Source organism: Ovis aries, chromosome 2 (assembly GCF_016772045.2).
Source record: "Ovis aries strain OAR_USU_Benz2616 breed Rambouillet chromosome 2, ARS-UI_Ramb_v3.0, whole genome shotgun sequence".
In the NCBI taxonomy this organism is placed as follows: Eukaryota; Metazoa; Chordata; class Mammalia; order Artiodactyla; family Bovidae; genus Ovis; species Ovis aries.
This window is the reverse complement of record NC_056055.1, coordinates 203679171-203695710: the sequence shown is the minus strand read 5'-3', so window position 1 is coordinate 203695710 and position 16540 is coordinate 203679171. Positions and strand designations below refer to the sequence as shown.

Sequence of the window (16540 nt, the reverse complement as noted above, 5' to 3'; positions counted from 1 at the left end):
CCTGAACAAACATACTTCTAGCAAACATGGCATAGATTACCTCCCAGAAGCTGAGGGCAAAGGCAGAAACCTCTGGGCAGTCCAAATCATGTACTACACAGGCTAGAACAATAAGCAGTATTGCTGCAGTTTCTATCCTATGAATTCCCAAAAGAATCTACGGTAGTTTCCAGAGATACCTAGAACATTGCAGGGATAATGTTAACTAGAAGTAGAGAAGAATAATTATTAAAATAATTTTAAAATATTTAATTATTTAGAATAATTAAAATATTATGAAGAATGAAGTTTCTCCTTCAAAGAGCATCTTAGATTTAATTTTGAAAAATTGTATTTTCTAAAGGATTGAAGAATTGTTAAACTGTGTGCTATCATCTTTTGGTATATTTTGCTTTACAAAAGGGATATATTAATAAAAATTTCTAGAATTTATTTTCTTCAGTATTTAAATTTCTTTGATTTTTTAATCATAAATTTTAGTTATATTTCCACCGGTAACATATTTTAGAGTTAAAATTTAAGAATAAATTTATCTAAGAGTATAGTAAACTTTTTCCTATTCTGTGAAAATAAATATGTTTCAGTAAGTTAATGACTAAATTACAAATAACTGATCTTTGAAGTAACACATCAGAATTTTCATTCCTCAGATACTGATGTGTTACCTGTTCCTCTTCATTTGCTATGGGTCACTACTGTAATTACCTTAAATGCTCACTTCGGATTACTTTTTATTCTCAAACACTCCCTCCTGCCTTTTTTTTTTTTTTTTTCCTTTGTAAAGCTCTGGCTTCCCTTCCTTATCCTGTGCAAGCAGTGGTAGCAGTTCATCAAACACGGAGGTGAATTCTCCTGCCGTGTCCTACAGGCTCAGCATTGGTGAATCTATCACTAACCGACGAGATTCCACCATAACCTTCAGCAGCACCATGAGCTTGGCCAAACTTCTACAGGAGCGAGGCATCTCTGCTAAAGTGTACCACAGCCCAATTTCAGAGAACCCTCTCCTGCAGCCTCTCCCTCGAGGCCTGTCTACCCCTTCCACACCACCAAATTCACCATCTCATTCACCTTGCCCTTCTCCTTTGCCCGTGGAGCCTCAAGTGCATCTCTCTGAAAATTTTTTGGCCTCCCGACCAGCGGAAACATTCCTCCAAGAGATGTATGGCCTGAGACCATCCCGAAACCCTCCTGATGTTGGCCAGTTGAAGATGAACTTAGTGGACAGGCTGAAGAGACTGGGGATAGCCAGAGTGATCAAGACCCCCCAGGCCCAGGCAAATGGAAGAAGCCAAAAAGCAGAAAATGGTCTTCAAAGACCAAACTCTGCTGTCTATTTAAATTCAGGGAGCAATTTACTGAGTGGACTGAGGAGGAATCAGAGTCTTCCAGTCATGTTGGGTAGCTTCAGTACCCCAGTTTGCACATCATCCCCCAAAATGGATATCCTGAAGGAGGATTGAAGTTCAGCAGTTGACTGACCTCTTATCAAGTTAGCACATGAAGGAAAGATTTGCACTGTTTATATGTAGTCTTGTCTGAGAGAAAAGGAATGTCGCAGAAGGGCTGTGAATGTAGAAAGGGGAGGATGAAAGAATGGAAAACAGGATTAGCCTGAGGTCTGTCTGATACCTTGGAAGTATAAATGAATGGGTCATGAGTATTTGGAGGCAAGGGAAAGAAGAAAGTTTGAATGTAGTCCTTCAGTTGGTTTTTCTTGTCTTGAAAATAAAGTGACTAGAAAATAAATCCAGTAATATTGAAACACACCAGAAATACTGAACTTCCTAGTACACTTACTTCTGGTGAGCGTAAGCAGGAAGGACCTAGGTTAGGAGATGGGATAGAAGAAGGAGCAGTTTGGACCACTGCCTTTAGAAAGCTGTTCCAGATGGTTGCTGGGGTAAACTCGGTCTGTTACTGAGACGACAGTGATGTGGCTTTTATGTTGGCCCCTGTTAACATCTGGTTAAATTACACATCCATCAGAAAGTAAGCTCACTGCATTATCAAACAAGGAATTTCACCTTTTTCATAAGATCAGAGTAGTGGAGACTCCCTTTTTGCTTTCTGTTTTCAGGCCTTTGAACCCCTGGGAGCCCAAACGTCATCCACATTCCTTTTGCATTTGTAATTAATAAGTGTTCAGTTTTTTAAATTGTATTTTTATACAGTATCCCCCTCAAACAGTGTAAGTTGGGGATGGGGTAGGAAGGATTTATTTTAAGAAGGGAAGTGTGGGTACATTGGAACCAAGGAATCTCGTTTTCAGAATATTTCTTCTGAATAAATGCAATGACCAAGGTGTATGAACATAGTTACATGTCTTTGAAATTTCCTTGGAGGCTGGAAGGGTTAAGCCAGAAGTGCAATCAATAGGAATTTGAGAATGTTATGTGTTTATGTCTGTAAGGTTTTTTGTAAGGAAAGCTGATTGCAAGTAAACTTTTCCCAAAATATGCTATGCATGTTTTTAATGAAGAATGACATGTATTTGCACAAAAATTCTCAGGCACAGTCTATTATTATAAACTGAAGTAAAACCCAGGTGCTTGCTTTGAGATTGTTTTTTAATATAAAATAAAATTTGCCTTTTTCTTGATTTCTGTAGAATTAGAGAATGAACTTTTTAATGGTAAAGTCAAAGCTTTTGTTTTTTTCTCTGGGATTCTGTTTTTGTTTTTAACTATGTGAAATGGCAAAGTGAAACTTGGGGATTAGGTTTCAGCTTCCAGCAGTGTGATGCAAGGCTGTGAATTAGGAAGAAACAGACCTGTTTTTTGAGTATTGCTTGCCTAGATCTTTATCTCGGCTGTGAAGTTCAGAAAGAAATGCCATCACATAAAAGGCATAATGGAGAGAAGCTAGAAGGGGGCTAGGTATTTTTGAAAAGGGGAGGCATGTTACTTGATCTTTTCAGTGTTTCATTAGCAGATGTTTTGCCCCTTTGTTCTGACTTAAAGTGAAAGGCCATTTTCTGAAGAATTCTTGATGCGAGTGTTGCTCCCATCTGTACACCTGTTACAGACCAGAGGAGGGCCTTCTCTCTTCTAGAGCTGCTTCATGGGCTCAAAACGCACATGCAGTAGTAAAATGTGTGGGTTTTATGTACTTTTTAAAGATCTTTTAATAAGACTTTTCTAAATAAATTTCTCAGAATTATAAGTGAGAGTGTCCTCTCCCTATTCTCTCTCCCTTGCTCAGTCCTTCTGAAGTCAGAAGACTGTATACGTAAATGTTCAGAAAGGATTCCAGCTGGTATATAAGTGAATGTCAGTGTCCTGAATGTGAACCAGAAGAATTCCTGATGTTTCAGTTTCTAAAATACTCCCATTTTAAGTGATAATATTTGAGTTTCTAATTCGTAAAGTAACTCTGGGGTGCTTATTTTAGACAATTCTGTAAGCTTTTTATTTATTCTCTAAGAGAGTAATCTTCCTATTGCCAGTTGCCAAGAAACATCAGGATCTAGGAAAATGTAGGGCCAGAGAGTAGTACAAAGTGTTAAATTATCAGAGTTTATGTATATTATATAAACAGCTATAAATTAAGCAAGATTTGGGCATGTTGTGTATAATTAGTATATTTGTAAAATAACTGATGCTAAAATGATCGCTTTAGAGGCAGGGCAAGAGTGTATTCACAGCCAAATAAGCCTGTCTGATTAAAGAAAAGCATACTTTGGTTTTTGAAAATTAAACTGATGTTGCTGTTCCACCAGAAACACAAGGATTATAAACTGATGCTTGTCTCTAGAAATGAATCCTGTTTTGAAATTGGGTTTTGTTGTTTTCGAAATTTCCATCTAAAATCATTTTTGAATACTGCCTGAGACTCTCTATTATAATGAAATAGTGTGTAGAGGATAGTAAGAACTGGAGCCTTGTAGCAAGTTCTTTCTTAATTTATCTGTTATGCTTTAGGACAGTTCACATTTTAATTTTCTTGTATCCACTATGTAGGTACTATAATGCCAGTTTGGAAAACGCCAATCTTTCTTTTTTCTTTTGAAAGTTCTCAATGATTATACCTCAGGTATTTCTGAGTATCCTGTTGCCTACTAGGAGGGATACCTTCCCTGTGAACTCAGAATTAAAAGTTCTCCAGAATTATCATGATCCCAAATCTTATGTAAATAGCTTTACCCATGGGTCTTGGAAAAAAGTTAATGACCATTGTTAAAGTAGTTTTTAAAAAAAAATTTTGTACTCTATGTCCTTGATTTGACCTGAATAAACAGACTTTGACAAAGGGAGGCATGTTATCGGCAGCTCACAAGAGCCTGTCCTCTAGAAAAGGTGTATTTTTATACAGTATTCAAAGCCTGTTATTTTTTTCTGGTACTTAATTAGTACTTGTTGTTCAAACATTGACTCTTGACATCTGCAACCAGAGCTCTCGGTGTTCAGTGGCTCACTCCTCTGATGTCGGATGCCTGCAAGCCTGTACCCTGAGCGCAGCACAGCGGAGTCAACACTGAGTGGCCCCTTTGCCTCCACAGCTATCAGTGAGTGGCGTGGGGCCCTCTGTGGCTGCCAGCGAGATACTGTAGTATGATATCTGGGGCTTGACTTTGTCAAACAGCTCTTTGTGCACCTACCTTTGCTTTGTCGAATGTAAATCAGATAATAAACATGAGTATCTTCTTAAATTTTCCTTTGTCTTTCTGTGGTTTTGTCCCAGTTCTTTTCACAGATAATCCTGCATTGTCTTTCCTTTCTGTTATGTTGTTTTGGGTACAGAGAACAAGTTCTATTTGCCAACAATAGTCATGAGTAGTAAGTAGATATTACTGTATTTTCTTAGATGTTTTAAATAGAATCCATACTGTTTCCTCAGCAAAGCATCAGCAACAAAAAAATAAAACCTAAAGTTGTTGATATGCATATCCTTAAGACTCAGGAAGTATGAGGCAATGCATTTCTGATGGTCCACAACTGACTATTGATACTTAACTATTTAGAAACTGTTTCCAAGAAATTAAATTTGAAAATTGTTGGATTTTAATAGAAAAAATTCTTTGATGTTCTTTTTTCTCTGTCACATTTTAACTGCTATATTTTTTTAAAGCTCATATGAGCATTTTGTGAGAAATGAGTCTCCACTTCTTTGATATATAATTTAGTAATATTCCAAGCATCGTTGATTGTGTTTTCTTTCACAAATGATTATCAGTGGATGTGTCTGAAGTTCAAAAACCTAATGAAATAAGGCTAAAGATTTGAGGCTTTCAGCATTCTGTTGCCTTTTGTTTCTGTTTTTGTCATATGTTTGAGTTATGCTAGTATTGGTTTTTCTTTTTTTTAATTAGTTTTTATGAAGTAAGGCTAAAATGCCAAAAAAATACTTTTTGTTAATGAAAAAATGCTGGACAGATTTGCCAAAGATGCCAAAACACAACTGTCAGGCATGAAGTGCTTTATTCTTCAGCATAAGAAAGTGTGAGTGAAGCACATCAAAGGTAATGTGAGAAGTTAGAGAAAAAGTATAAATGTCAAATATGTTAAAAAGTTTAATTTTGTTAAATTAAATTTTTTTTTTTACCTTCTCAGCAGAATTGTTTAAAAGCAAGAATTTCACATCACATTCAAACAGTACAATGGGCCAGAAAATTACAAAGTATTTTGATTTCATTTAATTCACTACCACTTTTACAGCTATTTCATCATCTCTCAAAGCAACCACAAAATTCATGCAATAATGTGAACAATTCGCACCATGACTCATTTGCATTCCATCTAGACCTTTATACATAAATATATTTACAGATAATCAGGACCCATACTGCAAAATGCTCTTCAGCCACAATATGTAGTTCCTGCCAAGTACCACTCCGATATATGAGCACCTGTGGAATTACAAATGAAAACATGAAGCAAAAATGAATGCTCAGTATCACTGGGAAACAGTATCTCATTATGGGTGAATCCAAGCATTCTAGCTTTCTAAGAGTTTTTGAACAAGTTCCCTTTCCTCTCACCTCACTGCTCTTGCCCCAGTCCTTTCTGCATTCCAAAGCAGGGTCTCTGACCTTAGCAGCAGAACAACCCAGAAACATTGATAGCATGTGGTCACGGGTATCTTTTGTTCTGAAGATAAAGGGCAAGAGATGGCTAGAAGTGTTGCCCTGGGTCCTGATGATGTTTATGATGAGAATGGATGTTTAGGGTTGCAGATCTCACTATCCCAAAACCGAGTTCAAGATCAAGTGCCCATGTGCTCTTTAACAAAGTTAGGTGTTTGAGCATACCTGTGATATACAGAGCCCTCTAAAGTCCAGGGCTCAGGACAGCAGCCTCCCTGTCTAGGTGTGAGGGTGGCGTGCAGGCTTGTGCATGATTCCGGTGGCTCCCTGGCTAGGGGCCATTCAGAAACTACTGAACGAGTCTCTGGGGTTTATCTTGGCACCCTTAACTCATCTGGAAAGACAAGGAATGATCAAAGAGAAATGAAAATAATGACGAGCTCCTTAAGAGTAACACTGACTTTTCCACACTGGGAGTATTCTCTTATAGCCACCAAACAGAGCGACATGAATGGGAAGGAAGCTTGTAAACGATCACCAGCTGATCACATTTGCCACTTCATGAGGTCTGCAGTGTTACAGAAGATGGTGCCCATGGAGAAGGAAATGGCAACCCACTCCAGTATTCTTGCCTGGAGAATCCCATGGACAGAGGAGCCTGGCAGGCTACAGTCCATGGGGTCCCAAAGAGTTGGACACGACTGAGCACCTTCACTTTCTTTCTTTCACTTTACATTTATTCCTAGTTACTTTATTTTTTGTTGTTGACACTTTTGTCCATTATTTTTCATTGTTGATACTTTTGTCATTGCATGATACTTTTAAAAATTGATACTTTCTAATTGACTGCTGGTGGTATATAAAAATGCAGTGGATTTTTGTGCAATGATCCATTTACTTTAATAAATTATTTTAAGTGGTAAAAAAAAAAAAAAAAGATGGTGCCCATTTCCCCAACCAATGTGCAAACTAATTTTGATGATGTGTGAATTAAGTCACTGTTTCTCTCATTCATTTATTCAGCTTATTCTTGGTTATACTGTTGGTATTCTAGCCTCTTTCACCTCCATTCCAAGTACTAAGACAGATTGCTTTGGGGAAAGTTGCTGAGAACTTTAGTAGCTTCAATCCCTTTATGGGTCTTTTGGAAAGAGCCTTTTATGCAATGCCAAAGTTTCCCTAAATTCAACCAAAAAGAGAGCAGTTAACTCTTAGCTCCTAGAAATTCTAGTTAACACTTAGCTCCTAGAAGCTTTCATTTCTGTCCCTTCTGCTGTTTTAGAGCTGTTAAAGTTGTCCTCGTGTCTAAAAAGAGGAAAGGAGGGAAAAAAACACAAAGTTATCAGTGCTGAACCTCAAACAAATGGCTGGGGTTTTCCTTACTCACTTCATTTGTGTCTTTGTTTTTAGCCACTCTCCACACAAGACCCAAATCCTGTATTTAAAGGCATAAGACAGCCTTTAAATATAAACTTTCACCCAATAAACAGACTCAAAGTAAATCTCCAATCCCCTAAATCCAATCCCCTTTTTCTCTTGGTAATTTTTCTCCCTCCCTTTTAGCTTTTGAAGTCATCCCCACCCTATCTTGGGACTTCCTTGGTGGCTCAGATGGTAAAGAATCTACAGGCAATGCGGGAGTCCCAGGTTCAATCCCTGGGTTGGGATTATCCCCTGGAGAAGGAAATGGCAACCCACCCCAGTATTCTTGCCTGGAGAATCCCCATGGACTGAGGAGCCTGGCGGGATACAGTCCATAGGGTCACAAAGAGTCGGACATGAATGACCATCTAACACACACGCACCACCCAGTCTGCTCATGGTACTTGGAGTCGTGGCAGCTATCATGCAACCATGAGGCTCCCCTCTGTCAGCACACTGAGGGTAGCAGGACAGAAAGATGGAAAGAACCCAGTTCTAAAATGATGTTTCTGAGTCTGCACAAACCCTAGTAGCATGACCAGCAGAACTTGTATTTCATGAAATTAATGAACATCTTTGATTTAAGCCACAATCATTCACATGATAGTTGTACATATTTTAACTAATACCTGGCCCACAGTTTGATAAGCACTGTCATAAATATTGTTTCTCGGGGCTCTGTTCTAGATCCTCTTCTCTTCTTACACACCCCCTTTCCCTGTATGATCTCACCCACTACCTTGGCTTAAAATATGATCTACTTTGAAGACTCCTAGTGTTTCTGGCCCAGACTCTTCTTTCGAACACCCCAAACATGTAACAAACTCTGTAACAGATCTTACCTCTTGGATGTCTTCCTGGCACCTCAGACTCAACAAGTCCAAGAAACCATGACCTTTTCCCCTGAACTTGTTTGTTCCCCAGACTTTCCCATCTTGATAAATGACCCCACCATCTGCTCAATTGCTTGAGCTAGAGACCCAGGAATCATCACCACCTCCTTCTCCTTCAATCACCAAGTCCTATAGTGTCCTCTTTCTCTCCATCTCCACTGCTTCTCCCTCAATTGAGGCCACTGTTGGGTCTCATTTGGCCACTGCCACAGACTCCTAACCGGTTTTCCTCCCATGGCCCCTCCAATTGTTTGTCTACACTGCAGTCAAACTTATCTTTCTAATATGCAAAGCTAGTTAAATTCTTTCTCTAGTTAAAACTATTGCCTGACTCATTAAATTAGAAAGGGATCTTTTCTATCCACACCCAGTACATGAGGTAAGGCCCTCAATAAAAGCTTCATTGTGCTTTTATTGAATTTATTAATTGTCTGTTTCCCTCAGTTCAGTTCAGTCGCTCAGTCGTGTCCGACTCTTTGCGACCCCATGAATCACAGCACGCCAGGCCTCCCTGTCCGTCACCAACTCCCTGAGTTCACTCAGACTCATGTCCGTCGAGTCAGTGATGCCATCCAGCCATGTCATCCTCTGTCATCCCCTTCTCCTCCTGCCCCCAATCCCTCCCAGCATCAGAGTCTTTTCCAATGAGTCAACTCTTCGCATGAGGTGGCCAAAGTACTGGAGTTTCAGCTTTAGCATCATTCCAAAGAAATCCCAGGGCTGATCTCCTTCAGAATGGACTGGTTGGATCTCCTTGCAGTCCAAGGGACTCTCAAGAGTCTTCTCCAACATCACAGTTCAAAAGCATCAATTCTTCGGCACTCAGCTTTCTTCACAGTCCAACTCTCACATCCATACATGACTACTGGAAAACCATAGTCTTGACTAGACGGACCTTAGTCGGCAAAGTAATGTCTCTGCTTTTCAATATGCTATCTAGGTTGGTCATAACTTTTCTTCTAAGGAGTAAGCATCTTTTAATTTCATGGCTGCAGTCACCATCTGCAGTGATTTTGGAGCCCCAAAAAATAAAGTCTGACACTGTTTCCACTGTTTCTCCATCTATTTCCCATGAAGTGATGGGACTGGATGCCATGATCTTCGTTTTCTGAATTTGAGCTTTAAGCCAACTTTTTCACTCTCCTCTTTCACTTTCATCAAGAGGCTTTTTAGTTCCTCTTCACTTTCTGCCATAAGGGTGGTGTCATCTGCATATCTGAGGTTATTGATATTTCTCCCAGCAGTCTTGATTCCAGCTCGTGTTTCTTCCAGTCCTTTTGATCAGGGGAACTAAAGTATCTTCCACACCTCACAAACAGTGCCTGGCATGCAGATAGTAAGGACAAGATGGAAGAGTAGAAGGACATGCCCTCATCTTCTGCTGCGAGAACTCCAAAATTACAAGTTGCTGCTGAACAACCATTGACACGAAAATGTTGGACCCCACCAAAAAACAAAAGATACCCCATATCCAAGGGCAAAGGAGAAGCCTCAGCAAGGTGATAGGAGGGGCAAAATTGCATTTAGGATCAAACCCCAGAGACATTCAGAGGGCTTAAACAAAACCTTGTGTGCACCAGGAGACCCCACGGAGACTAAGCCAGACCTGCCTGTGAGTGTTTGAGTGTCTCCTGCAGAGACACGGGTCAGCAGTGCTCTGCCACAAGGGCAGGAGCTCTGGGTGCAGCACACCTGGGAATGGAATAAGCCCTCTTGGAGGAGCTCGCCGTTAACTCCACCACAGAGCTGACAGAACTTACACAGGACTGGAGAAATAGACTCTTGGAGGCCACACACAAAACCTAGTGCACACCAGGACCCAGGAGAAAGGAACAGTGACCCCACAAGAGACTGACCCAGATTTGTCCATGAGGGTCCAGGAGTCTCCGGAAGAGGCGTGGATCGGCAGTGGCCTGCTGCTGGGTTGGGGCACTGAGTGCTGCAGTGTATGCATGGGACCTTTTGAAGGAGGTCACCATTATCTTCATTACCTCCACCGTAGTTTGGCCTCAGGTCAAACAACAGCACTGCCCATTAACAGAAAATTGGATTAAAGATTTACTGAGCATGTCCTCACCCATCAGTTCAGTTCACTTAAGTTCAGTCACTCAGTCCTGTCCAATTCTGTGTTATCCCATGGATTGCAGCATGCCAGGCCTCCCTGTCCATCACCAACTCCCAGAGTTTACTCAAACTCATGCCCATTGAGTCGGTGATGCCATCCAACCATCTCATCCTCTCTCATCCCTTTCTCCATCTGCCTTCAATCTTTCCCACCATTGGGATCTTTTCCAATGAGTCAGCTCTTTGCATCAGGTGGACAAAGGATTGGAGTTTCAGCTTCAACATCAGTCCTTCCAATGAATATTCAGGACTGATCTCCTTTAGGATGGACTGGTTGGATCTCCTTTCTGTCCAAGGGACTCTCAAGAGTCTTCTCCAACACCACAGTTCAAAAGCATCAAGTCTTCAGCGCTCAGCTTTCTTTATAGTCCAAACTCACATCCATACATGACTACTGGAAAAACCATAGCCTTGACTAGACAGACCATTCTTGGCAAAGTAATGTCTCTGCTCTATAATATGCTCTCTAGGTTGGTCATAACTTTTCTTCCAATCAGTAAGTGTGTTTTAATTTCATGGCTACAGTCACCATCTGCAGTGATTTTGGAGCCCAAAAAAATAGTCAGCCACTGTTTCCACTGTTTCCCCATCTATTTGCCATGAAGTGATGGGACCAGATGCCACGATCTTAGTTTTCCAAATGTTGAGCTTTAAGGCAACTTTTTCACTTTCATCAAGAGGCTCTTTAGTTTTTCTTCGCTTTCTGCCATAAGGGTGGTGTCATCTGCATATCTGAGGTTATTGATATTTCTCCCAGCAATCTTGATTCCAGCTTGTGCTTCATCCAGCCCAGTATTTCTCATGATGTACTCTGCCTATAAGTTTAATAAGCAGGATGACAATATGCTGCCTTGACATATTCCTTTTCCTATTTGGAACCAGTCTGTTGTTCCATGTCCAGTTCTAACTTTGCTTCCTGACCTGCATATAGGTTTCTCAAGAGGCAGGTGAGGTGGTCTGGTATTCCCATCTCTTTCAGAATTTTCCACAGTTTATTGTGATCCACACAGTCAAAGGCTTTGGCATAGTCAATAAAGCAGAAATAGATGTCTTTCTGGAATTCTCTTGCTTTTTTGATGATCCAGCAGATGTTGACAATTTGATTTCTGGTTCCTCTGCCTTTTCTGAAACCAGCTTGAACATCTGGAAGTTCATGGTTCATGTATTGTTGAAGCCTGGCTTGGAGAATTTTGAGCATTACTTTACTAGTGTGTGAGATGAATGCAATTGTGTGGTAATTTGAGCATTCTTTAGCATTGCCATTCTTTGGGATTGGAATGAAAACTGACCTTTTCCAGTCCTGTGGCCACTGCTGAGTTTTCCAAATTTGCTGGCATATTGAGTGCAGCACTTTCACAGCATCATCTTTTATGATTTGAAATAGCTCAACTGGAATTCCATCACCTCCACTAGCTTTTGTTCTGTCCATCAGAACAAGACCCAGTTTCCCCCTCAGTCAGTTTCTCCCATTAGGAAACCTCCATATGCCTCTTATCTTTATCCATCAGAGGGCAAACAGAATAAAAACCACAATCAAAGAAAACTAATCAAATTGCTCACATGGACCACAGCCTTGTCTAACCCACTGAAACTATGATCCATGTCATGTAGGGCCACCCAAGACGGACAGGTCACGATGGAGAGTTCTGACAAGACATGGTCCACTGAAGAAGGAAATGGCAAGTATTCTTGCCTTGAGAACCCCATGAATAGTACAAAAAGCAAAAAGATAGTACACTGAAGGATGAACTCCCCAGGTGGGTAGGTGCCCAATATGCTACTGGAAAAGACTGGAGAAATAACTTAAGAATGAAGAGATGGAGCCAAAGCAAAAACAACACTCAGTTGTGGATCTGACTAGTGATGGAAGTAAAGTCTGATGCTGTAAAGAAAAATATTGCATTGGAACCTGGATGTTAGGTCCATGAATCAAGGTAAATTGGAAGCGGTTAACAGGAGAGGGCAAGAGTGAACATCAACATTTTAGGAATCAGGGAACTAAAATGGACTAAAATGAGTGAATTTAACTCAGATGACCATTATATATACTACTGTGGGCAAGAATCCCTTAGAAGAAATGGAGTAATCCTCATAGTCCACAAAAGAGTCTGAAATGCAGTACTTGAATGCAATCTCAAAAATGACAGAATGACCTCTGTTCATTTCCAAGGCAAGCCATTCAATATCACAGTAATCCAAGTCTATACCCCAAGAGTAATGCTGAAGAACAGTTCTATGAAGACACACAAGACCTTCTAGAACTAACACCCAAAAGAGATGTCCTTTTCATGATAAGGGGCTGAAATGCAAAAGTAGGAAGTCAAGAGATACCTGGAGTAACAAGCAAATTGATCTTGGAGTACTAAATGAAGCAGGGCAAAAGCTATCACAGTTTTACCAAAATAACACACTGGTCAGAGCAAACACCCTCTTCTAACAACACAAGAGAAGACTCTACACATGGACATCACCAGATGATCAACACTGAATCAGATTGATTATATTCTTTGTAGCCAAAGATGGAGAAGTTCTATAAAGCCAGCAAAAACAAGACCCGGAGCTGACTATAGCTGAGACCATGCACTCCTTATTGCCAAATTCAGAATTAAATTGAAGAAAGTAGGGAAAACCACTAGACCATGCAGGTATGACCTAAATCAAATCCCTTATGATTATACAGTAGAAGTGAGAAATAGATTCAAGGGATTAGATCTGATAGACAGAGTGCCTGAAGAACTATGGACAGAGGTTCATGATATTGTACAGGAGGCAGTAATCAAGACCATCCCCAAGAAAAAGAAATGTAAAAAAGCAAAACAGTTGTCTAAGGAGGCCTTACAAATAGCTGAGAAAAGCTGCTGCTACTGCTGTTAAGTCGCTTCAGTCATGTCCAATTCTGTGCGACCCCATAGATGGCAGCCCACCAGGCTCCCCCGTCCCTGGGATTCTCCAGGCAAGAACACTGGAGTGGGTTGCCATTTCCTTCTCCCATGCATGAATGTGAAAAGTGAAAGTGAAGTCACTCAGTCTTGTCTGACTCTTAGCAACCCCATGGACTGCAGCCTACCCAGCTCCTCTGTCCATGGGATTCTCCAGGCAAGGGTACTGGAGTGGGGTGCCATTGCCTAGCTGAGAAAAGAAGAGAAGTTAAATGCAAAGGAGAAAAGGAAAGATATACCCATTTGAATACAGAGTTCCAAAGAATAGCAAGGAGATAAGAAAGCCTTCCTCAGTGATCAATGCAAAGAAATAGAGGAAAACAATAGAATGGGAAAGACTAGAGATCTCTTCAAGAAAATGAGAGATACCAAGGAAACATTTCATGCAAAGATGGGCACAATAAAGGACAGAAATGGTATTGGCCTAACAGAAGCAGAAGATATTAAAAAGAGGTGGTAAGAATACATAGAAGAACTATACAAAAAAGCTCTTCATGACCCAGCTAACCACGATGGTGTGATCACTCACCTATAGCCAGACATCCTGGAGTGCGAAGTCAAGTGGGCCTTAGGAAGCATCACTACAAACAAAGCTACTGGAGGTGATGGAATTCCAATTGAGCTATTTCAAATACTAAAAGATGATGCTGTGAAAGTGCTGCACTCAATATTGCTAGCAAATTTGAAAAACTCATCTGTGGCCACAGGACTGGAAAAGGTCAGTTTTCACTCCAATCCCAAAGAAAAGGCAATGCCAAGGTATGTTCAAACTACTGCATAATTGCACTCATCTCACAGGCTAGCAAAGTAATGCTCAAAATTCTCCAAGCCAGGCTTCAGCAATACGTGAACCATGAACTTCCAGATGTTTAAGGTGGATTTAGAAAAGGCAGAGGAACCAGAGATCAAATTGCCAACATCTGCTGGATCATCAAAAAAGCAAGAGAGTTCCAGTAAAGTATCTACTTCTGCTTTATTGACTATGCCAAAGCCTTTGACTGTGTGGATCACAACAAACTGTGAAAATTCTTCAAGAGATGGGAATACCAGATCACCTGACCTGCCTCTTGAGAAATCTGTGTGCAGGTCAAGAAGCAACAATTAGAACCGGATATGGAACAACAGACTGGTTCCAAATGTGGAAAGCAGTATGTCAAGGCTGTATGTCATCACCCTGCTTATTAAACTTATAGGCAGAGTACATCATGAGAAATGCTGGGCTGAAGCACAAGCTGGAATCAAGATTGCTGGGAGAAATATCAATAACCTCAGATATGCAGATGACACCACCCTTATGGCAGAAAGCGAAGAAAAACTAAAGAGCCTCTTGATGAAAGTGAAATAAGTGAGTGAAAAACCAGGCTTAAAACTCAACATTCAGGAAACTAAGATCATGGTATCTGGTCCCATCACTGCATGGCAAATAGATGGCGAAACAGTGGAAACAGTGAAAGACTATTTTCTGGTGCCTCAAAATCTCTGCAGATGGTGACTGCAGGCATGAAATTAAAAGATGCTTGCTCCTTGAAAGAAAAGCTATGACCAACCTAGACAGCATATTATAGAGCAGAGACATTACTTTGCCGACAAAGTTCCTTCTAGTCAAAGCTATGGTTTTTCCAGTAGTCATGTATGGATGTGAGTTTGGACTATAAAGAAAGCTGAGCGCTGAAGAATTGATGCTTTTGAACTGTGGTGTTGGAAAAGACTCTTGAGAGTCCCTTGGACTGCAAGGAGATCCAACCAGTCCATCCTAAAGGTAATCAATTCTGAATGTTCATTGGAAGGACTGATGTTGAAGCTGAAACTCCAATACTTTGGCTACCTGATGCGACGAACGGACTCATTGGAAAAGGCCCTGATGCTGGGAAAGATTGAAGGCAGGAGAAGAAGGAGACAACAGAGGACAAGATGGTTGGATGGCATCACCGACTCGATGGACATGAATATGAGCAAGCTCCAGGAGTTGGTAATGGACAGGGAAGCCTGGCGTGCTGTAGTCCATGGGGTCGCAGAGTTGAACACAACTGAGTGACTGAACTGAACTGATCTGATGGAGTAGAATGAATGGATGAACTTATACCAATGTTCTAAAAGCTCTGGCTTATGACAAATCATGAAATCAATAAAGTAGATTTATAATCAGCTTTCATTTTAAATAGAAGAATTGTTAAAAATAGTAAAAGAAGGAACAGATTGGGAGTCTGGTCTTAACATGTACACACTACTGCATTTAAAATAGATAATCAACAAGGACCTACTGTATAGCACAAGGAACTCTGCTCAATATTCTGTAGTAACATAAATAGAAAAAGAATTTGGAAAAGAATGGGCATATGTATATGTATAACTGAATTACTTTGCTGTACACCTGAAACTAACACAACATTGTTAATCAACTCTGCTCCAATATAAAATAAATTTTTAAAATAATTTTTAAACATAAATGAAAATTTAAAATTATTTTAAAAAGAAAGATAAAATAGTATGTAATAAGGGTATTATTTCATGCAATTTTTTAAAATAAAATATGAAGGAAATGGCAACCCACTCCAGTATCTTGCCTGGAAAATCCCAGGAACAGAGGAATCTGGTGGGCTACAGTCCATGGGGTCGCGCAAAGAGTCGGACACGACTGAGCGACTTCACTTTCACTTTCATGTACAATACAGTGAGGTGCGGTAGAATAAAAATAAAAGTTACTGGTCTTTGATAAACAAGCTTCTTTTTTTCTGTAATGAGTAAAAGCAGTCTTCTTTTCCGGCAAAAAAAATCTGAGCTTCTTGGTAATTGAAAAGGACTCCTACCCCGGGGTCCTGGCACTTTAACAGATTTCAAAGCCTAAAATTCAAGGAAGAAAGTGCCTGCTTTAGAGTTTTAGGTTTTTGTGAGCAAATGACAAGAATTTAAAACCCACCACAGATCCTGCGACAGCCTACTAAGCCTAGGAGTGCTACTTAATTCTGTTTCCTCCGGTAGTATGTCTTAAACATACCTTGTCTCACATCTTGGAGAGTTTCTTAATGGCTGCTTCTCCAGACTTCTCTCTTAAGAGCTGAGGGCCTGAGCCAATGAGATGCTGCCGTTCTGTTTCCATAGCAATAAAAGAAACAAACCTTCCCCCACCATCTGCTAAG

General features: G+C 40.3%; 1 protein-coding gene and 1 long non-coding RNA gene across 8 annotated transcripts in view; one reads left to right on the top strand and one right to left on the bottom strand.

Moving 5' to 3' along the window:
- Positions 1 to 4651, top strand: part of TRAK2 (trafficking kinesin protein 2) — an 84069-nt gene extending 79418 nt beyond the window's left edge. For all 5 annotated transcript variants that reach the window (XM_004004825.6, XM_060410196.1, XM_060410197.1 and 2 more), the window contains one exon: positions 785 to 4651. In XM_004004825.6, coding sequence (XP_004004874.3) covers positions 785 to 1463 — 679 coding nt within the window. In that variant the 3' untranslated portion in view covers positions 1464 to 4651. The remainder of the gene's footprint in view (positions 1 to 784) is intronic.
- Positions 4652 to 5401: 750 nt separating this feature from the next.
- Positions 5402 to 16453, bottom strand: LOC105610222 (uncharacterized). 3 transcript variants are annotated; one of them, XR_009599385.1, is made up of 4 exons: positions 16399 to 16453; positions 10197 to 10367; positions 6251 to 6419; positions 5402 to 5848 (listed from the first exon to the last, which is right to left on the bottom strand). It is a non-coding gene; the product is annotated as an uncharacterized LOC105610222 (long non-coding RNA). The 3 variants fall into 3 exon arrangements; XR_009599384.1 differs by having other exon boundaries at positions 6251 to 10367; XR_006058969.1 differs by lacking the exon at positions 10197 to 10367.
- Between the last annotated feature and the right edge of the window lie 87 nt (positions 16454 to 16540).